Source organism: Excalfactoria chinensis, chromosome 5, assembly GCF_039878825.1.
Source record: "Excalfactoria chinensis isolate bCotChi1 chromosome 5, bCotChi1.hap2, whole genome shotgun sequence".
Lineage (NCBI taxonomy): Eukaryota > Metazoa > Chordata > Aves > Galliformes > Phasianidae > Excalfactoria > Excalfactoria chinensis.
Window position 1 is genome coordinate 44,597,575 of NC_092829.1, and position 22,529 is coordinate 44,620,103.

At 38.1% G+C, this 22,529-nt stretch overlaps 1 protein-coding gene across 3 annotated transcripts in view; it reads left to right on the forward strand.

The window, feature by feature from the left end:
• The first annotated feature begins 13,086 nt into the window (after positions 1-13,086).
• The window catches only part of SHANK2 (SH3 and multiple ankyrin repeat domains 2), a 292,208-nt gene continuing 282,765 nt past the window's right edge, over positions 13,087-22,529 (forward strand). For all 3 annotated transcript variants that reach the window (XM_072339251.1, XM_072339252.1, XM_072339253.1), the window contains exons 1-3: positions 13,087-13,300; positions 20,237-20,440; positions 21,971-22,042. In XM_072339251.1, coding sequence (XP_072195352.1) covers positions 13,097-13,300; positions 20,237-20,440; positions 21,971-22,042 — 480 coding nt within the window. In that variant the 5' untranslated portion in view covers positions 13,087-13,096. The remainder of the gene's footprint in view (positions 13,301-20,236; positions 20,441-21,970; positions 22,043-22,529) is intronic.

Sequence of the window (22,529 nt, forward strand, 5' to 3'; positions counted from 1 at the left end):
TTAGTTTTGCTAGATATTTGTGGGAATAGATATCATCAGCATATGGCTGAATTACTCTTCTTACAAGTCTGAAGCATAAAAAGAACAGTTACTGAAACCTACCTTTGATAAAAACACATTTTAAAACAGATATGAATGGAAAGACAGTAACACATCTCAAAATACAGATCTGACTGGTGAGGCCTTTGCTTACCTTTTCAATCTTTTTTTTTTTTCCTTTAATGTCACTCTTTTCCATTTGCATTCACTGCAGTCACAGTCACTGCAGATGTGAAAAGCAGACTTTCATCACTGAGCACGATGTTTCACCGTGAGAGCCAACAGTGACAGTGATGTTTGGCATGGGCTGTAAACACTCCTCTGCTCTTTACGTGCTTGGATTCATGAAAGGGAACTTACAAGGTCCTGGTTCCATGACTTTCCTAAAAATATTACTATAGGTCTTGTACTGTTGCACATACCGGTCTTTGGGTTAATTGTTATTATATAAATAGCATCTGTTACTATAATATACAAAGATTATGGTATTATATTACATTATAAGCACATTCTGCCCTTTTCAGTGTAACACACCTTCATTCTGTGTGCACTCTTTCTGACTGCCTGATTAATGAGTCTTGCCCTGGCCAGAAGATAGGGGATGCAGCCTCGTGCCTCAGATGCTGCTGCTAAAAGAGCTGTCTTATGGGAGGAGGTGGTATGAGGCTTATCCTGCCTTCCTGCTCCTAGTGAGACAGCTGAAGCATCTCTGGTGCCCAACAAGCCCTTCTTTGCAATGGAAGGCAATCTTTAATGGTGAGAAATTCGACTGTCAGCCATACGAATAACTGCAGGTTTGTGATGAGGGAGAACAGAACCTGACTACCTATCTGTTGAGTGGGAAGTTAGCAGGCATCCAGAAATCTCCTAAAATAAAATTAAAGAGGAGCTTGTGGTTGTCTTGATCTGAGAGAGGGACCAGGGGCATGCCTAAATTATGAAGCAATGGTAGAAGCACATAAGAAATGAATTAACCTCTGATATGTTTCCAGTACCACAGAAGCATATGATCACTTGTAATTTGAGGTTGCATGGGAAAATGTGAAGCAGAGATAAGGCCTAATGGTAAATCTCTTTTTAATGCTCATTTCCTTTAAAAAAGTGAATTGAGAAAAATATGTCTGGTCTCATAGCTTTATATTAATGCTGAAGAGGAGGGCTTTTCCACTCTGCCTCTGCTGCCTTCGTTTTTGTAAGCAGCAAGGCAGAGAAGGGTTCAGTAAATCTAATTAATGGGTATGTCCTGGAGGATTTAGTTCACATGATGGGCTTAATTATTTCCTTCCCTGCACAGCTGCCTTACATGGTAAGCAGAGCTGCTTAGATGTTGTTCTTTTATATGAGGTGAGGGATAGGTACCTCTGACAGCTTCAGCAGCAGTGTTAGGAAATGAGCTTTGCACTGAAATTGTTAAGATTAGCAATATGTGTGGGACTATTTGAACAGTAAAATAGAAAGGCGTGGAATAAAGTGTGTGTATCAGGGTCCAGCCTCCAGTTTAATAGAGAAATAGGAGTTCTTTCAAGCATTGTATTCCTGAACATCGCTGCTCCTCATTTCTGGAGAAGGGCAGTCCCATGTGAGTGGCCACTGCAAAGGACTGTGATATCCTACACCATCAGCTGCTCAGTGTTTCACAGAATCACAGAATCACAGAATTATAGGGGTTGGAAGGGACCTCTAGAGATCATCGAGTCCAACCCCCCTGCCAAAGCAGGCTCCCTACACCACGTCTCACAGGTAGGCGTCCAGGCGGGTCTTGAATATCTCCAGAGAAGGAGACTCCACCACCTCCCTGGGCAGCCTGTTCCAGTGCTCCGTCACCCTCACTGTAAAGAAGTTCTTGCGCACATTCGTGCGGAACTTCCTATGCTGGAGTTTCAGCCCGTTGCCCCTAGTCCTGTCCCCACGCACTACTGAAAAGAGACCAGCCTCGCCACTATAGCTCCCACACCTCAGGTATGTGGTAACTTCTGTGATTTACCTACTCATGGCAGAAACTGACAGTTGTATGCATGGAATTCAAGACAGTTGTTTGTTAGAAATATTTTATGCCATAGTTCAGTCAGGATCTTTTAAAGTTCTTTCATATTCAGTTTGCATTTCTTGATTAGGCTGTGATAATTTTCCTGGCTGGAATCTTCGAAGTATGTTATCTTTAATTATAAATGGTAATGAATTCACTTAATCAGGTCTTTCAGAAGTACAATCAACACAAAATATAGTCAATTAGAAATAATTAATTTAAAGCATTTCTAGTTCTCCAAAAACCCCATTTTAGGACGTGTATTACCTGTGAGCAAATTAGAGACCTACACAAAGAAGAGGAAATCATACTCTGTAAAGAAATCACTGTAAATGTTGTAAACAAATCAAGAACTTTTTGATGATACTGAAATTTATTTGGGTGTCTGCTGTGTAAATTATAGATCGAACTGTTCAGTGATAATTTTTACTTTGATGTTCCCTTAAAAAGCACAAGAAAAGAATATACTACTGAGAGTACATCTAAAAGCCAGTGTGCATTTGTACAGTTAAAAAAAATTGTAGAAATGAGTATATTCTGCAGCATGCTAATATGTGCGACTCTACTGATTGCAAAGCATGTGATTGCCTAGATATTAACTTGCAGGAAGTTTTTGGATTGCAGAGCTAAGCTATATTTGTAGGTTAATCTTCTGGCTAGATATTAACCATTACAGCTTTTAGTATCAGGACAATTTTCCTTGAGGGGAGTGGGCACAAAACTTGAAGTGAGCATCAACTGGCCTATGCCTGTGGAAAAGCTAGACTCTGTACAACACTGCTTAGCAGGAGACAACAGGTGGAAGTTGGAGCGAGTTCAGACTCACTATGATGAAAATCTTTCACCCCATGGGGACAGTCAGTGAGGGGCTGAGGTTGCTCAGAGAGGTCACACCATTTCCAGCCCTGGACGTGTTCAAGACAGACATAACACCATGATCTGCCAGAGAAGATCTCACAGCTGGGCCAGCTTTGAGTAGGAGTTTGGACTAGAGACCACCAGCAGCCCTTCCAAATCAAATGACAGGATGACTCTGTGACACAGCATAGAATCCTCCTCATTCTGTTTGTGGAAGCTGATATCTGTCTTGGTTTTGTGTTGAGAGAAGAGCACTTCAGAAAAAGAAACGTGAGGTGCTGAACTACTGTGGTACTTTGATGTGGAGAGTTTGTAGTTCTTGGCTGGAGACATTCATGGTATCTGTCTTAGAGTGTAGAGCAGACTCCAAATCAAAGTACTGTAAGCAGTAACCCAGCCTGATTTGACATGGTTTCTATTTTTAATGCTAAGTTCCAAAATGCTCCTGGCAATTAGATTGTGGAGGCTCAAATAATTTGTTATGAATTTGTCTGTGTTCTTAAAATGATATTATTCTATACATGTATTTTTGTTTTCTTGTTTTGGCATGCTACTTAAAAATGTGGATCTCATCCTCATTATTTTTCTTGCGTAAGAATTAATCTTTTATTTTTTGCCTCCAGTGGACAGATCAACAGTTGCAGGAAGTCACTGAGGAAAACCAGTTGTTTTCATTAGTTCTATTGTGTCTTCAAAGTCTAAATTTTGGTTAAATATTACTAGCTAAAAATTACTCTCTTACCTTTACTATGAGCCAGATCAAAATCTTAAAGGTCAAGAGAATAATTTAATTCTCAGTTCTACAGAATTTCTGTTCTGCCTGGATCATCTTGCAGATCATTTAACCTTTCTGAGCACGCAGATATTTTTCCCCAGATTGCCATCGCCATTATTGCTCATATACACAATCATAAAAAATGAACTCAGACTTGCTTGAATAGGCTGGCAGACAGGGTAAAGCTCCACATATGCTTACCTTGTAGTGGAAAATAAGCAGGCAAGATGAAAATAAGGTCAGCAGAGTTCCTCTTTTAAAATTTCCTTTGAAAAATTCAGGTAGCTCTTTCTGCAATTAGAAGAGAGGAATCTGAGATCATCTGGAGACCATCTGCCACCAGGATGTGGGGATGTTTGCTGTAGACTTACACAGATGAGTACAGATAGTGAGGATGCAGTGCTTGGCTTTGCTTACACTGGAGGCTGTCTGAGCTGGTCACCTGTCCTAGTTCTACAGTGTGTGCATCCTTTCTGGGTCACCATGTGTTCGTTGTTTCTCTCTCAGTCAGAAAAAGAAACTAAGTCTAGAACAACCAGGTGGTTCCTTCTGCCTTTCTTCCTTGTTCTCCGTCATGTTGATTTTGTGATCTTGAGGCTACGGCTTTTTTCTGGTCAGCTATTCAGAAATCAAGGCAGCAATTGAACTAGAAGCCTATTTGCCTAATATATTCTCTTGCTCTTGCCAGTATACTTTCCAATGCTAGTAAAAAGGAATAGTCCGAAACACAGCTGCATTTGTTCAGCTGCTCTTGATCTGAGGCTTCTGGACCTTGGTTTTAGGAATCCAAATGATACCCAATTACAAACAAAGCTGATGGATGTATGTGATGGCTCTCTGAATTTATCAGTTTGTATTCATCTGCTCTAGTTCAGCAGATATACATGAAGGGGAAAAATATACATACATATTATGGAGGATTCCTGCATTTTGCAACTTGTTTTTGGGGGGGCTTTTGGAACAAAAGATCTGTGTTTCAAGATATCCAATTGCAGGGCACTGTGGTGTGGGACTGCCCCAGTTGTACAGGCTCTGGGAAGCCTGAGGTCTACATCACAAGGACCCCCTCACCTACTGCTGCAGAGGGTGGCAAGTGCGCTCTGCAAACTTCCAGTGGTGTTTTGCAAACAACTGAAATAATAATGAATTTGTTGGAACTAAGAAAAATCTCAAAGACAACAAAAATGGGTAATTGATTCTTCTTCAAACATCTCTCTGGCAAAGATAACTAATCCTTTTATAAGAAAAAGAGAGCGTTTGTTAGAAGCTTTGCTGGTTTTGGCTAGTTGACTAGATCATTACTCGTAACATTTGTTGCAAATAATGTAAACAACAAGACTATTTGGGGGAACACAGCAAATGAATTACAACAACATAGTAGACCCTCATCAGGAGCACACTTGAAGAAAATTCAGGTGGAAGTTCCAAATAAACTCCAAGCACTAACCCATTTGTAGGGAGAGTCTGTGTTTTTTACTCTCAGTACCTACCTAATCTACCTAACAGGACAGCAACTGAAATTCTCTATTAATTCAAATACAAACATTATTAAATGTTATCACAAAAATGTTTTTGCAGTGGATAAATTAATAAACATGTAATGAAAACAAATACCAATAAAGGTGCTTTATCCACAGGGAGATGCACCAGAAATATGCTCCACAAACTTTGATTTTTAATTTATTTTTTTTATTTTTATCCAGTTCCTCTTGTAAGTCTTGTTAAACTGTCTTATGTTCTTTCCTTTCCAACTTATTATAATCTTTGTGATATTTACATAGTCAAGTGCAGGCAGAGGCTGGAAACAGGCTAGAAGATAAAACTGATTTCCCCACAAGCCCTTCCTCTCCCCTCCCCTCTTCAAAATTTCTGGAGAAATCAAGGCAAGCATTATATCCATCGTTTATAAATGGGTAACAGCCATTTAGAATTGAAGTGCTGCAATGCTTGTACATTGCTTAAAGAGGACAATTCATAATTACTTACTTAGTCTGTACTCATTTTGAGTAACTGAGGGGGAAATTGTTTTGTTTTGCTCTGCTTAAGTATCCAGCTTTGAATTCTGTGTACTTTGACACGAGTGTGTTTGATAAAAGTAAATATATTTCTGTGGTCGTACTATGAAGAAATACTTTACTGGATCTAGAACTGAATAGACTTCCATGATTCATACTGACTCTTATAACTTACCCTGCTTGTTTTTTTTCTCTGATGAATACTATGCATAGGAGGCAACATTGGTGCAGTCATTCTTAAAGTTATTCTGGTTACTTCAGCAGGATTACATACATTGATTCCCCTTGCAAGGTGTGAAATTGCTTTATAAGTTCCAGTCCATTACTTCATCATTCAGAGCGCATTATGATTTCATCTTGGTAAACTGTAACATACAATGCAAGCGGTATTTAAAGAATGACATAGTAGGAATGTTGTTTGTTCATCTATTTATTGGAAAATAGATGTTCTAATACATGTACAAAGCTAGAGGCTTTGTGTGAAGAACAGTTATAGAAACAAAGAGAGCCTGGAAGCTACCTGCTCTGGGACTCGAGGGGCTGGCTGTAATTCCTTGTCTGGAGGGGCGACCTTTAAATAAAGGTCAGATAGGATTGCACTGGAAACCTTGCAGGTGCTCCGCAGAAGACACTTAAGATATTGTATTGCCAGTGGGAGTTGGCCTTTGCTGTAAACTTCACTGTGGTTAACATTTGTAAATACTTGGTGTGCATTCCCTAGTAATATGCTTTTTATTCTTTTTTGTTGTTGAAAGATTTCTAACCATTTTACTGCTCCTCTTTCTCTAATGGGCTCTATCTTTTCCAATAGTGTGAAGTTCTTTCTACTTTAAATGTTTTCAAGCCTTTTGCACACCTGCCACCCTTCCACCATTACTCATTTAGGGAAATAAAATCGCTTGCCCATGGTGTACTTTGTTTCTATCCTTCCTCTAATCCCTTTTTTTGCATCTTTGTGATTGCAGTTAAGCCTTTCTGTAAAAATACTTTGACCTTCTGAATAGTAAAAGAAATACTAAGTGAAACAGTTGGAGGACAAGCGATAAATCTATCTTTGTACAAAAGAGAATGCATCCGAAGCTACTTGGAAATTTAAGAAACCTTTAGAAAGCAACATGATATTTGCAGAAATGGGTTGTGTGTGTAGATATTGTATGTGTTAGGAATGCTTGTGGAGAAGTACATCTGCAAAAAGAACGAATTACCTTCTTGCAAACTGATCTTGAGACCCACTTTAATCATATGATTTTGGTATTTGGGACTCGAAATACCAGAAGTTAATGGGGCTTAGCCTCTTGTTCTCAAGTCTATGCTGTGCAAATATACATCACCAAGGGGTAACAGGCTGCGTTAGAACTAAGGATCAGGTCCAACGATTGCTTTACTCAGTTCTCTTAAAACTCTTGATCCCTTTGGCAAAACACTTTGTAACTTGTGCGTGGCACACCTAGAAGTGTAATACGAGGACTACAAAAGTCAGCCCTTAAACAGGACAGCTGGAATCTCCTAGCAGTGCTGTTGGGAAAAAATGAGTGTGGCCATTGATCTTCAGTGCTAAGTCCAATTCTGTATTTATGTTTTGGTGTAAGAGATACCATGCTGAGAAACAACAGCTTCAGAGAAATGTAAAAGAGGGATTTTGCTTGGCAATGTGGTACATTACTTAGCACTCATCTTGTAAAATATTTATATGGGTGTTTCAGTTATTTAACAGGGAGATAAAAAATGCATTACCAGTCAGTGCAACCAAGGTAAATTTTAAGTGAAGGAATGGTGTAAAAAAAAAAACAACAAAAAACAAAACAAAACAAAAAAAAAACAAAACAAAAAAAACCCCACAAAACAAACAAACAAACAAAAAAAACTGTTATGGGGATGTAAGTAGCAAAATATTGTATGATCAGAATTTTTTAGGTAAATGTCATGAAGGGGGATTTTCTCTCTCTTTTTTGTTTTAATTTTCAGGCAAGTGATTTGCTTTTCTAGTGCTCTCTCTCACATAACAGAAGTGCTTTACAGAAGAATCAAGAACTGTTTGTCCCATTTTACAGATCGAGGGAATTGCAGGACATAATATGTTAATTTTCTTAGAGCCCTGATACATGCATCTCCTCATCCCCTAATTTTCAGTCTCCTAAGTGACATTTGAACTTCTGAATAGGATCGGTTGAAGACGTGTTCCCTTGGAGACAAGTCTGGCTCTGTTGCAGCAGACCCCCAGGAGTGGACCCCAACCAGCATGGCACTGTGTGGTGTTGAATCAACACCAAAGCCCCCTTCTGGTCTGGTGGGGTAGGAAAAGGGAGAAAGCTACAAGTACCTCATCCATCTGGGTCTGTACTGAGAGCTGGTTAGCATTTATTCTGTATCTTCTGGTTCTCTTCACCTAGGCATATATTTTTTAAGGTTTTTGCACTTTCCTGGAACAATTTGTATCAGTGGATTTCAGTAATCTGACTCATTCTGTGTTGTTATGTTTTGATACTGATAATCAATACATACTTGTTGTCATTGATTGAATTGCTCAGTTCATATAGATTTCTTTGCCATCACGTAGGTCATGGTGTCTCAGATTCACTTTATGCCAGCAAACATTTATCCTGCCTTTGCAAAAAGTGTTTTCTGCCCTTTTCATGCCCTGACTATTTGCTTCTGGCCCTCTGCCATCTTCCTCCTGCTGCTTATTCAAACATTTGCATAGTGATCCAGAGTGATGGATGCTGAAGCTAACCTCCCAAAACAAAAAGCTGCTCTTTAACCTGGACCAGTGCTTTGCTCTGCTCCATTGCTTGTGCTGGCACAACAATTAAAGCTGTCAGGGCACAGTGGAGGGACCAGGAGTGTGAGGATGGGAGTCAGGCAGTGCTGCTTAAAGCCGACTTAAAAGTAACAGTGCCAAGTGGAGTTTGAGTCCGTCATCTTGGAAATTGTCCATTGGAATTGGTCCACCAATCAGACTGTCTCCTCCATGATCTTTTCTGTGCAACTGTACAGAGGCTGATTGCACCCCTGTCTCCAGATGAAATGCATTTTGGTTTTAATATTAATATAATTAGAAAAGGCAATGCTAGATCTTCTTATTTAGTAGATTGGAGAGCTGCTTCTTGAGCCAATGTGTATATAATCCTGAATAAAGCCTGAGAATCTGTCTGTTAGGAACTGGAAGGCTGATGGAAATCCCTTTTCTGAATAGTTTTTCTTCATAGTTAATTATTAAATACCTCTTTGTAGCAGTTTCTATTACTCTAACAGTGAACTTTTCTCACAGTTGGGTTAATGGCATTACTCAGCTCATAACAATGCCGACTCTGTCTCTGGGATATTCCCACAGGTACATTTTTAACTCATCTGACAATAGCAGCCTAGAGGGCTTCTCCCTGCAGGCAACAGGGTTGCCATTGTGCAAATGAATGTTTATATAAAAATAGATTGTTCTTACCGAGACTGAGAGCCAGTGACCCTTGAATTTGAAACTTTGCTTAGAGATCTGCCTTGGTGGCCTTGAGCAAGGCATTTGATGCATGTGCCTCAGCCATGTTGGAGAGAAAGAAAAACTAGTAACTATTTGATTTATCTGAACAGGGCACTTGTGGTCGACTTCAGTCATTGTTCTTACCACTGCAAAACGAAATTTCATCTCACAGGTCAGGAAAGTAAGCACTGAATCCTTCAGTGTCCTTTATTGTGATTTCTATATGAAAATGTGTCTTCAGTGTTAGGGATGTGTTTCATCCTGTCCCACCATATGTTAGTCTTTTCCTCTGCAGAAACCCAGGGGAGCATAGGCTGCAGCTGCCCTGTCCTTCTGCTCTCTGCAGAGCCATGGGGATGGATGTATTGGAGACGCCTGCTGAGCTGGGTGTGCAGCAGCCAGCAGGAAGCCACTGCTTGGGAGAGCAGCTTTTGCAGGAATGATGACTGGGGGTTATGCCCCAGGGGAGCAGAGATGTAGTGCCCCCTGAGCTGTCAGTCTGGGGTGCTCCGCAGTTGTGGAATAGTGGGGTTTGGTCCATTCAAACTAGAGAGATGTCTGCATTTATCTTATTTTTTTGGTACTGATACAGTAAGGAGGGGACTGTATATGAGACATCTTTCTATGTGGCTTTTTGTGTCTGTCTGTGTAGTTCTGCTCCGGTTTACTACTATGAAACTAGATGGGAGGGCTTGCTTGTTACTTTTTAGGGTAAATAAATTGCATGTAACCTTCATTAAGCAGAAGGTATTAGAACATAGCTTTGTAGTGGATATGTGCACTGAGGATCTTACAGTACTTCTGTGTTTATTTAAGATAACATGCTAAATATTTGTCCATATCAAATATGTTTTAATCTCTGTAGTAAATATGTATTTTATGATATTTAACATAGTTAAGCATAAAATTTAAGATAGGCATTTGTACATTCTGTCCATAGAATGCTTACCAACCACAAGGCTCCAAAAAATGCTGCTCTTGCTTTTCCCTGCTGTATCAATTTGTACTCAATGGAGCACATCATTCATTTACACAGAGTTCTGAGACACGAAATTCTTGTCTTTTGATAACCTGTGTGATGTTTGTATAGTCTTTTATATGTCCTTAGGCTCTCCTCCCACAAGAGAAGTTTTGAGAGCAGCCACTTATGTATCATATCACTGGCAAATACCATCAACTTAATTATAGAAGCCAAAACAATTGTATCAGTGAAAACTAATCTACATTTTAACTATGTGACCTCCTGTTGAACCAATAAGTTTTGTTCTTCCAACACAGGAGAATTAGGAGCCTGTGATGCCATGTTATCTTTTAGTGCACAAGAGTAACTAAGCCAAGCAATGTGCCTTACTTATCCTTAGTTGATGGTTTTAGCTGGGGAAGTCTTTGGAATCTCACTGGGAAAAATCTGAAAGCTCTGATAACAATTTCCCTGAGGGTGCTGTAATAGCGAGCACCACTGGTTAGTGAATGGCCGCATCTCCTATTTCCACTCAAATGAGGAAGCAAGAAACCAAGTTGCCCTAAAGTGTCTGCAGATTTATAGAGGCATGCTGGGTCTTTGTGCCCTGGCAGGATTCATGCCCCCAGTGGTTTACCATCTCCAGTCATCAGATTGTCTTGTTTAAAAATAGCATTTAAATCATCTGTTTCTCGATGGAGCTGTTGGATATAGCTTCTGCTCTCTTTACTCTTGTAAATTCATTATCCTTTGTGAGGTTTCTTGTGCTTTCCCCCCCCTCCCCCCCCCGTCTTATACCAGAAAATTTGGTGATTTATACCATGCTGATATTTCTCCAAGTGTTGTTAAATTTAAGTGCATAGTACTTCGGAGCTGGTTCTTCGGGTGGTAGTTACCCTTTGTTATCCCACAATGAGATATTTCTGGGTAGTTCTTACATGAAAATTCACTTACCAAAACCTTGGGAAGTTTTTTTCCAGTTCACCTATTTATTTCTATATTCTATATAATTGCAGTTTACTGCACTCTCAGAGCTGTTGAAGCCATAGCTCTGGAAGACATTGCATTCTTAGATGGCTTTAGGGTGAGACAAACCATGTGATGGTCACATCTTTTTCCTCATACTTGCTGGCCTCTACCTCTTGTGTTCTTAAATACTGTGTATCAACCTACTACTTTAGTTTGTTTTCATATGATTCAGCATTGGTAGATAAATAAAGCAGCCATTGAAATGTTTATGTGTTTTATTGACTTAGGGTGCCTTGGAAAGCAGCATTAATCTACAGTTCAGTGAAGCAGTTAAAAGATAAAATACTCCCTCAAGGGTTTTTGTTTGTAAATAGAGACTTGCGTTAAGTTGCTATGAACTGGCAAGATTTCAGATTATTTTTGAATGTACTGTTTTTGTCTTCATTAGTAATTATAGCTGAGGGTAATAGTACTGGAATTGTCCTGCACCGGAAATAGCAATACTACTTGATGATGTAGATGCATGATGTGCTGTGGAAATTTTTGACTTTGATATTGAACTTTAGGCCTGCCTTGCCGCTTCCCATGATGTGGTTCAAGCTCTGGTGCCAACTTATTGGCACCTTAAAATGCTGAATTGGAAGCGTCACCTTTTCTGCATCTTTTATAATCGTTTCAGTATAAATGACCAGTCACTGAGGAGGAATGAGTAATCTCATTGTGATTCTCAGTTGACTCAAACTGAATTATGAGACACAATGATGCAAAGTGCTCTGCTGTTGTTTGAGTGTATATTTACTTTTGGGATCTGACAATAGACCATTGTACAAAGCATAGATTTAGAGGTTTTGGTACAGTCACATGGCAGGTGAGAAACCTTGGCAAAGCCAGTTTGCGTTTCTGTATTTCACTTCTGCTTTAATGTCACTTTAACGTGGGCCAACAGATGAATTGGTTGGGATTTTTTTCTTTCAGCTATGGATCTTTCTTGGTTAAAAAGCAGAGAATTTCTCATGGAAGGTTGCTCAGAGAAAGCATGGAAAATAATGTTTACATTTTTATGGCCTCTGAAAACTGAAGAAGTATGTGTTTGCCAAACACTGCATAGTTTATGGTGACCTTTCCGTTTGTTTTTTTCCAGTATAAATTTTCCTTCATTTTTCCACAGAGTAATAATTATACATTTCCTCATGAAGCTTTATGTTTCTGAGGCAAAAACTGTCATTTGCTCCTGCAGCTAGAAAATCTCTGGAAGGAAAATGTTCTTACTGTGAGGCCTGAGCAACTCACATCTGAATGCAGAATTCATTACTTTAGAATTAAGTATTACTTTCATTTTACCTTAATCTATACCATAGATGAAAATGTTTCTAAGCTCTTTATTTATGTATGTATAATAGAAAGATTTTGATAGTATTGAGCCAGAAAACACAAAGGAATATCTTTTTCTGTAGTACTCCATTATTTTGGTTGATTCTGCTATTTGAAAATACTGTCTGAATCCTTATCCCTACAGTTTCTCAGAATTGATTTTCAATGATAATATAAGTTTAGCAGATACATTAATTTCCTGAACTGTCCTTTATACACTGGGGGAAATACACTTAGAGTCTGGAAATACAGTTTACAACACTGCTGTGTAGCAGAGAACCTGCTGATGATGCTGGGTTTCTTTGGATCTTTTGAAGGACCAAGTGTGCCTGGAGGAAAGGTCATCTTTTCTTTCCATTCCTCTTTTCCTACTCCTGACCTTCTTTTTCTTTTGTAGTAAATTGTTAGCCAGGTTTATTTCCATTACCTGCTGTCTACCCCCTGTAAATTACAAGACAAAATAAAATAAGGTAACAGCTATGACTTCACTGTTAAATTTGTGTTAGTTTCAGAAAAACAAAGAAAACCTGTTGCTGATTGATTTTTAAGACTTAGGTATTTATATATTTTTATCCTTCTGCTTTGTATTGGCAGAGTAAAAAGCTTGAACATGCCTCGTAGCCCAACATCAAGCGAAGATGAAATGGCACAAAGCTATTCCGACTATTCTGTTGAGTCTGAATCTGACAGTTCCAAAGAAGAAACTATTTATGACACAATTAGAGCAACTGCAGAAAAGCCAAGCAGCAGAATGGATGACAGTCAGAGTAATACTCTGGTGATTCGAATTATAATACCTGATCTACAGCAAACGGTAAGGAATATTTCTTTACCATTTAATAAAAGTTTAGAAATGGTTAACTCTGCTGATCTCAGTCCACAGTAGGTCTGTTTTGGTTTCTTACAGCTAAGTCAAAATATATGTCCTGTTTGCTTTTGTGTTCAGTTTTTTATTACCCCATTTGTGTGTCCAACTGATTGCCCAGACTAAAGGCATCATCTCAAGCAAGACAATGTATTTACCATATTAACTTGATGTAAGCTGTGAAGCAAAATACTTGCCTGATCTGCTTTCAGAGTTATTTGACTGAGTAGAATAAGGAGAATTTTGAATCTTAAAAAGCTTATCAGAATATATCATATACTGTCTAGGAAAGACTTATACATAGGTAACTGCATTGTCTTCTTGCTTCTCTCTTCATGAGATAGTTTGTGATTGACCTAACAAGAATTCACCATTTTCTTTCTTTGTAGTCACCTTTGTATATCCTCTTCCCTGAAACGATATCCTTGTTAGTGAAAATGTGGAAAACATGAAAATGGGGAAACACCAAAATAGGTCTTTTCTTCCTGTTATGCTGCTGCCCCTTCACTACACAGTGCTATTTATTGGTCTTCCACCCAGAGAGATCAGCACCCTTGGTCTGCAAGTAGAAGAAAGTGTGACATTGTACCATTCCACAGGTTTTACAGTAATCTGAAATCATTATGTTATTTTTTCCACCTCCTCACCAGTTACAATTTCTGATACATTTCTATTATAGGATTAGACTTTTCTGATTTTTCTAAAATGAATCTTTTAAGATGCAAATATTCTAAACCTACAGCTATGTCTCACATTCCAAAGTCAGTTGGATGAAAATAGAAAGGCTTATTCTACCATGTCATGCAGAAAGAGATGTTAAACAGACTTCCAATTTGTTTAAAAATGTACAAATGATTTGATAGTAAAAATGTTGATTTTAATTTCAAATGTATCTAGGACGTTCCTTACAACAGAAGTCTATGGTCCAGAATCCCCTTTCTAGTGAGGAACTATAAAATTGTTTCTTTTATGGCAGAATGTGTAAAATGCAGGATCTGAAATGTCAGAAAAATAAATCTGGAAAAGCTTGCTGTTGTAATTTGTAATGGTTCTCTAAATGCTGCAACAGGAATAGCAATTGCATCCTGTAGAAGGTCACTAGGAATTGCTGATTCTGTCTAGAACCACAGCTTGTCTATGTTTTGATTAATCATCTAAATTATCCTGAGCCTCCCTTAGTGCTGTTGTCTTGATTTTCAGCTGATGGTATGCATCATGCTTTCTTCATTTCAAAGGTGATTATAAAACCACCATTCTTTCGGGTATGTCTGTTACATGCATCACTCCACGATGACATTTAACTTCTACATCATACTGTGCTGCCACTCAAGATCTACCTCAGATGAAATGATTCCTTTCTTTTTAATTAAGTTCATTTTTGGAATGACGGAGATGGCCTGTTTACAGGCTGATGGGAAAGCATTGGTTTGACAGTATGGCCTCAGGTGTGCATGTAGAGCTGCTTTTTTTTTTTTTTTTTTTTTTTTTTTTTTTTTTTTTAAAGCTCAGTGTACACAGTGCAGCAGAAATTCAGAGAAGTCTGAGCTGGAGCTGAGATCATTCTCTCTTCAGTTCTTGTATTTAAGATTTCTAGTTAAGTCTTGAAGCTCTTTCTTCTGAAATTGTAGTGACACTCTGTTAGTTTAAATGGTGCGAGGTTAAACTCTGTGAAGAGGAGGTGGTGTGGGACCTGAGCAGGGCAGGAAGGCTCTTAAGGGAAGAACAGCACTAAGGGTACTGGGATCTACCCACAAGACCTTAGCTAAATATTGGCTGAGGCAGCCATCACCTTGGATCTTTCATTTCAGTGTTATAGAAATATTGAAATCTACTGTTGTACATGGTATACTTTGAAAAACATTTTTACCTGTAATTAAGTCTTCTGTCAGTGTTCCTTCTAGTCTGCTATATATTTTACAATGAATAGATAGAATATAAGCAGAAAATAACATCTTTTTTTTACTTGCTAGCTTATATCTGATGTTAAAAACGAAGTGAGGTGAGCCTCCAGAAGCCCTCTCATTTCATCACTCTGTTTCTTAGACCAAAAATACTTTATTTATTGGCACTATTGAAACTTAATTGGTTAAAAATTAATTTTGTGCAGGAAATGGAATAAAATGTGTAAATGTGTTTTAGGTTTCCTTCTTCATTTGTTCAGTTTTATTGCTTTACTTTTCAGTTTTTTTTTTTTTTCCTTTTCAATAGTCTTAAAGAAAAGTAACTCAACTGTTTTAAACAGTCCTGTAGCAGATGACCTATTTCTGATTTAATTTGTAAGCCTGTAAATTCTTGTGCAAGAAAGTGAAATCTGGATTCAGTTTTACAAAATGATAGCTTAAATGCAGCATGATGTAACTTGGAAAAGATCACAGTTCATTATAAATTATCAACCATTGTGTATGATAATTAATTGACATTCTCATCTGAAACTTACAAGATGTTTTGAACACGGCCAAGCTCATACAAAGCTCTTATGAATATTAATTTTTCAGTTATTATATGAATTATTTTTTGTCTCTTTTTCGGTTCAGATGACAATTTGTAGTGTTGAAACAATACATTGTAGAAGAGGATAATTTTTTACTGCTTTTGTTCATCTGAGTTCAAGAAAGTGTCATCCTTAGCACAAGGTTATTGAGAATGATTAAATGAGTGATGGAATGATTTCCTGAATCACTAATATTACTGAGGGAATGGAGCTCACAAAAAACCTTCCATACATATGTAGGAGAGCAGGCAAACAAGCTCTGTATTGTGGCATTTAACTTCCCGATTTAATAAGACAGAAGGTACTAGATTCTTCATGGATCTAGTGTAATCCTTTGAGCAGCTGCTTATTTGTAGTGCATCCAACACAGAGGCCCTGGCTTGCTAATCTGTAGGGAACTGCAGTAATTGACTTTTTCTCCTCTCCTAGCCATGGTAGTCTCTCTATGCTAGTGCAGAAGATACAGATGAGCAAGTCTGAATCTCTCTCTTGGTCTTGAAACTAATCCCAACCTCCTACCTCACACCTGAAGGAAATACACATTTTTAGTGTTGAGTTTGTATTGGACATGGAAAGCTAGTGAACTGATGGTCCTGTGCTTTCCTTTAAGGCGTTCCTTTAAGAAAGATGGTATATCTGATCTCTCCCTGGACTGTATCAGAATAAGTCTTGGGTCTATTTCATTCATCAGCCAGAGCAGTAGCAGATCAGAAGTGATGTTGCCTCTGACTGGAAGCAGTCTGGTTCCTCTCCACTTGCTCTTGCCTTTTCATCAGTGATGGCAAACATTTTGTGTTCAAAATTGCTCTTTTCCCCAGACTTCAAGAACAAATATGTCAAATGTTTGTTTTTAGAAAAGTTTTTGTTATTTTATTATTAAACAGACTGATGCAAGAGGAAAGTAATTTAGGGTCTTGGTGCTTTTTGAGACTTTATGTCCTTTCCAACTATAGCTTGTGTTTCTGTAAAACTTTAAGAACCATCAGTATGTCTCAGTCTGGAGAAGGGAAAGCAGCCCTCAGTCTGTCTGCTGAACTGTTTGGTTTCATCAAGCACACAATAAAACCCAGTGTACTGACATCAGGTTTTGTGATATCTCAGTATTGACAATGCATGATGATGCACTATTGATAGTACTGTATGGATTCTGAACTCATTCCAAGTCTAGTACTCATTAGCTACTTATGTGTTAAAGAATCTTACCTTTGCTGGCTTCACTTGCAGAACTATTTGGTAAGGATGTGTATCTGTGAAAGTTTGATGTGTTTGTGGAATCCTTCAGCATGACACCCTCCTGATCTTCTTCACCTGACCCCCCTGTGCAGAAACCTGCATCAGGTGAATTTTATCCCGAAATGCCTGTGGGAATCTGCTCAGACAGCTCATGCTGTCTGCTTTCACTGCTGGTAGCCTTTGCATTTTGCTGCAGAAAAGTTGGGAATCTTATTAGTGTACTAAAGCATACTAATTCCTTTACTCCAAAGATTATTTTCTTTAGAAAGATTGTCGTCTGTTTTGAGGTGTTGTTTATTTGTTTGTTTTACTTTTAGTCTGATTCCCCAGAATGCACTATCTTAAATCCTGTTTAGCTGAGTCTGTCTCTGACTATAAGGCTGATATTTCTCTTTTATGGAAATCCTGTAATTTCCAACAAATATTGATATTTTCTTTTGCTAAAATCAGGCCCTGCAGCCTGAATAAGGAGCTGAAAATCTTTGGCAAAGTTGATAGTACACCTTCAGTAATCTTCAACACTTATAAAAATAAGAGCACTTGTGAATTGGTAGATAGGCTAGGACTGTGAATAAATGCATCTGTAGAATTATTAGTTTTGAAGTATTTTCATATTTATTCTGCTATTGAGGACTCTATAAGATATCATACTCAGTGTGGTAGAAATGTAATGGTCATATATGCATCAGATAACTCATTTTAAAGCAAGCCTTTGAGCTACTGCACAAGAATCCTTCCATGATGTTTCAGCCCAGTGCAGGTGGTTAAACTCTTATTGCCTCTCCTCACGCATTAGACAAATGCAGCGATATCAAAAGTGTAGAAAGTGAAGCACGTAAGTAGATAAATATTGTGCATTACTGATGGAGTGTGCTTAAATCCTGTAGAATTATTTCTCTTTGAAATATGTCCTGAAGAAATACAAAATTATTTATTATTTTGCCAATTTAACATATCTTTGAGAATTAGAAATATCCATCTGCCATGTTTGCAGGTTATCAAGAATGTATGGACCACAAGAACAGGTTAAATGAAGCATATGGAATACTCAAGGTGTATTTAAGAAAAAAATCATAATTAAATTTAAAATCAAAGCAGTGTAATGCCAAATGCCACTGCAAGACTGGTCATATCTCACTTGCCACCCTTTTAATCCTTCATATCCCCTTGTAAAACAACAACAACAAAATATGTTTTTCAGATAACAACTTGAAGCTTATAAGAAGATAGATGAAGCAGAATGAATGCTGTTTCCTAGCCAACTTTATTTATGACACAATTTGATATTTCATATGATTACATTTTAATCATAAAATTGTAATTATATTGAAATATATTTGAGAACATATTAAGTTATATATAATTAAATTATATTTAAGAAAGTACAGGATTAAAGCTATCAGTACCTCCTGAGCACATGGCAAATAGGATACCACTAAAATAAATTAAAGACAATTGTAATAAAAGCATGGAAGGTATCTATAATTACTTGAGGACAATAAAATAGAGGTAGGCAGGAAAGCACACCTCAGAGCAAAAGCTGTTAAAAGCCATGGGGTGGAAGGGGTGACACGTCAGAAGAAGGGGGTTTGTTTCTGGGGGTTCACTTGTCACAGTCTCTGCTTGCGTGCTCTGGAGTTGCCAGCTGCTGGTCCTTTCCCCCTCATTTTATCACTCTCTCATCAGACACCCCGAAATACCATGATGTCAGTACTCGAGCCTTATCTGAAAATCTTTTGGGAAAGACAAACTCAGTGGTAGTTTTTAATAATTCATGACTGGCCACAGTGTAGCTGGATGGGACCCGATTTTGCTGCGCCTGTCTTACTCACTTGGTCATGCCACTGCAAGATGCTATCACAGCAGCTTCAACTGCACTGCCAGCCAGCGATGATAAATAGAGGCCATCCCAGTGTCAGTCCTCATGTCTGAGGATTAATACACAGAAGCCAACTCCTCTGCCTCAGCTAGTTCTTTCTGCTCTGATAAAGCAAGTGCACATGGAGGTCTGGTTAATTATAGTGTTTGCTCAGTTAAAAACAGTCTTGCATTGGAAGTCTTCTGGCTCCTGCTTGGCAGTTTTCACTGTTGAAAATTTTTGCCATGTAATATCGAAATGAGCAAGAAGACACTGTAAGCATATAAAGTAGTCATGGCTTATGCATTTGCTAATAAAAATTCAGGATTGAAATACTCACATGAATTTGTTAGTTGATTCGTGTTCATGGGATCAGAGGTGACATTTGGAATAAGTTTAGTTGAAAAAGACAAACTGCAACCATTTTCTTAGGGATGGCCTCAGGACTTTAAAAGGATGCCAGCAGATGCTGCCAAGTTGAGCAGTGCAGAAGCAACAGTGAAGTTATAGCATGGCAGGCCTCATGGTGTTCTACAGCTCCTCATAGTGAGAAGAGGGCAGCACCAAGTTCTGTTCTCTGGTGTCAGCTACAGGACTCAAGAGAAAGGTATGGGGCTGTGTCAGGACAGGGTCAGGTTGGATGTTAGGAAAAGGTTCTTCTTCAGAGGTGGTGGGCATAGCTCCAAGCATGATGGCATTCAAGGACCATTTGGGCAACATTCTCAGATGTAGGGTTTGGTTTTGTGTGGTCCTCTGTGAAGTCAGGAACTGGACTCGGTGATCATTGTGGGTTCCTTCCAACTCAGGATGTTCTATGAAGTACTCAAACTTCCTAAACCCTGAAATTTCATGTTGCCCAATAGCAGAGAGCTTGCAAAGGTTTCTGCATTTTCAAGTCCTCCTCTTACCCCAAGATAAATTTATTTTAACTGACTACCATTTTTCTGTGAAACTCTTGCAGATCAGACTGGTCTTCAGAACAGCCTAGAATCAAGTCGATGGTTAAATGTGTTGTAATATCCCTTCTTTCACTTGGCCTTTCTAACTAGTTGGCCATGAAGGCGCCTTTTCTTTGAGGAAGGATAAGGTCTCTGAGGTTTATGGAATGACTTTAGATGTCCTGGGTTTTCACAGTGCATGTGTACTAGTTACTGTAGAAGAATGAGAGTCTGAAATATAATTCTATGGATGTAGACTTTGCCATGGCACATATAGATTATAAGTATACAGCACTTGTATATTTTACAGTATAAGGTATTGTTTGAATGCTTTCTCATAATTTAGATTTCCTTTCTCTTTGCAGAAATGCATTAGATTTAACCCAGAAGCTTCAGTGTGGGTTGCAAAGCAACGAATTTTGTGCACTTTGAATCAGAGTTTGAAAGATGTCCTGAATTATGGACTGTTCCAGCCAGCAAGCAATGGTAGAGATGGAAAGTTCTTGGATGAGGAACGACTTCTCAGGGAATACCCACAGCCGGTGAATAAAGGAGTTCCTTCCCTAGAGGTATTTTTTGATGGAAAATCTGAAATAACATTGTACTGCTCTGATACAGATTATACTCTAAACTATATATGAGGTTTCTGTGTGCATCTGAATTGCATTTGGGAAACAGCAATCATCAAGTATGAACTCGAATTCTTCCTCTCAGAAGTGCTAGGGTTTGATTGCTGGTGGAGTTATTCTACATGCTACCCCCAAAGCCTGCAAAGAATCAGACCCTTTGGGAGATTTGATTTGAGGACTTTTGTCTCCTGAGGACACAGGAGATGTGTTCTAGGAGAATAGTCTGTGATTTAAGAAAGAATCATAAGGCTCTGGACTAAGATTTTGGGTGTATGATTAGCTTTACCTACGTAGGGTAACAGTTGCTTAATAATAGCCATTTGACTCCTGCCAAATGTCTTTCTTTCAGAAAGCTAGGCACAAAACTAGCATTTAATTAATGTTAGTATTGACAGCGTGGTGGTACATCATCCAGTAATAATCTGTAGTTAATAAACTTTCCCCACTATGACACAAATAAAAGAAACAAAACAAAACAACAACAGGGTCCAGAGAGAGTTTTGAGTCCTGTATTGTCCAGCAGTTTAATTCTGAAAGTTGATCTCTGATGTTCCTATAATAGCCATAAGCAAAATAAATAACTGCGTTATTTTCTCTGCTATCTTTGTTACACAGTTTTGTTTAATAAGCATTCAATTGGTAAAATTCTTCTCACAGCCGCTAAAGGGACGCAATGTGTGGGTTAAAAGTGGGCTTTTATAGAATCTGGTTTTAAATCTTCCTATGGTGTAGTCTTGTTGTCCAGCAAATGTGCTGCATTCTTTGAACTGTTTATATTATCATGAGATAATAACAAATTAAATATAATAAATCTAATAAATATAAACCCCATGATTTTGGCTGCAGACCTTTCCATGCAAGCCAAAGAGTAGCAAACTGCTCACAGAGACTGAGATTCAGCCAAAAGAGACAGTCCTGTGAACCTCACCCACAGGACCAGTCCCATTAAACATCAGGTGAACGGTTCCTGTGTTCTGCCTATGTTGATTACTGGATTTTATGGGAGTTGTTTCTGAACATTTAAGATTTAGAAGTGCTTAGTGGATATTTTGAAATGTTATTTATTTTTATTTAACCTGCATTTTCAGGCTTTCTTTCTGTCTGAGACCATAAATGAAAGTTCAGAGCTACCCTTAGGAGTAAGCTCCATTCCCTGTAAAGCTTGCTTGTTTATGTAGAATCTCAAGACCGATCTCATTTCCCATATAATTCCACTCATCTCATTACATTTATACAAGATAGACATTTTGATTACATGAACTATAACAACACATTTTTATGCATAGGGCTGATTGTAGGTGAATACTCAAAATAAGATAGTAGGTCTTTTTAATGAATATTACTTAAAACTCCATCGTTTTGAATGATACTTTCTGGTAAAGTCAGAAATGTTTTTATTGTTAGTTTTTAAGCAAAAAATGACATTTTAATTTTTTTTTTTTTGTATGTTTGTTCTTCCTTCCCTCTCAGTTTCGATACAAGAAACGAGTGTACAAACAGTTCAATCTTGATGAAAAACAGCTGGCCAAACTTCATACGAAGGTATGCCTTGTCTACTGGGGAAGTTAGTAAATGCCTATTCAGAAAAGTAATGTGTCTGAGAAGCTGGAAATAAGTAGACATTCATTACCACCTGAGTGAATTGCAGAACAACAAACAACATGTCTTTCTCACACTGACAGGGATGTAAATTGTGATCTTGTATTTTTCTATGAACAAAATTCCAGTTTGACTCTTACACAGGTGTACAAGTAATATCTAATGAACTGTACTACGCAATACAGTGTGTATTCAGCATGCTGCAAAAATGCTGATCTATGTCTTCAGACTCATTTGCTGGTCAGAACAGTAATGATCACCTTCCCAATCTAATTTCTTACTAAATTAATATATATATTTTTAATTTTTTTATTTTTATTTTTATTTTTTGGTTAAAACTATCAACGAATGAATCTTCTTATCACATTTGATTCCTGAACTTTATGAACTGTAGGATGTAATCATGGAAAAAATTTGGGTTCTCCAAGAG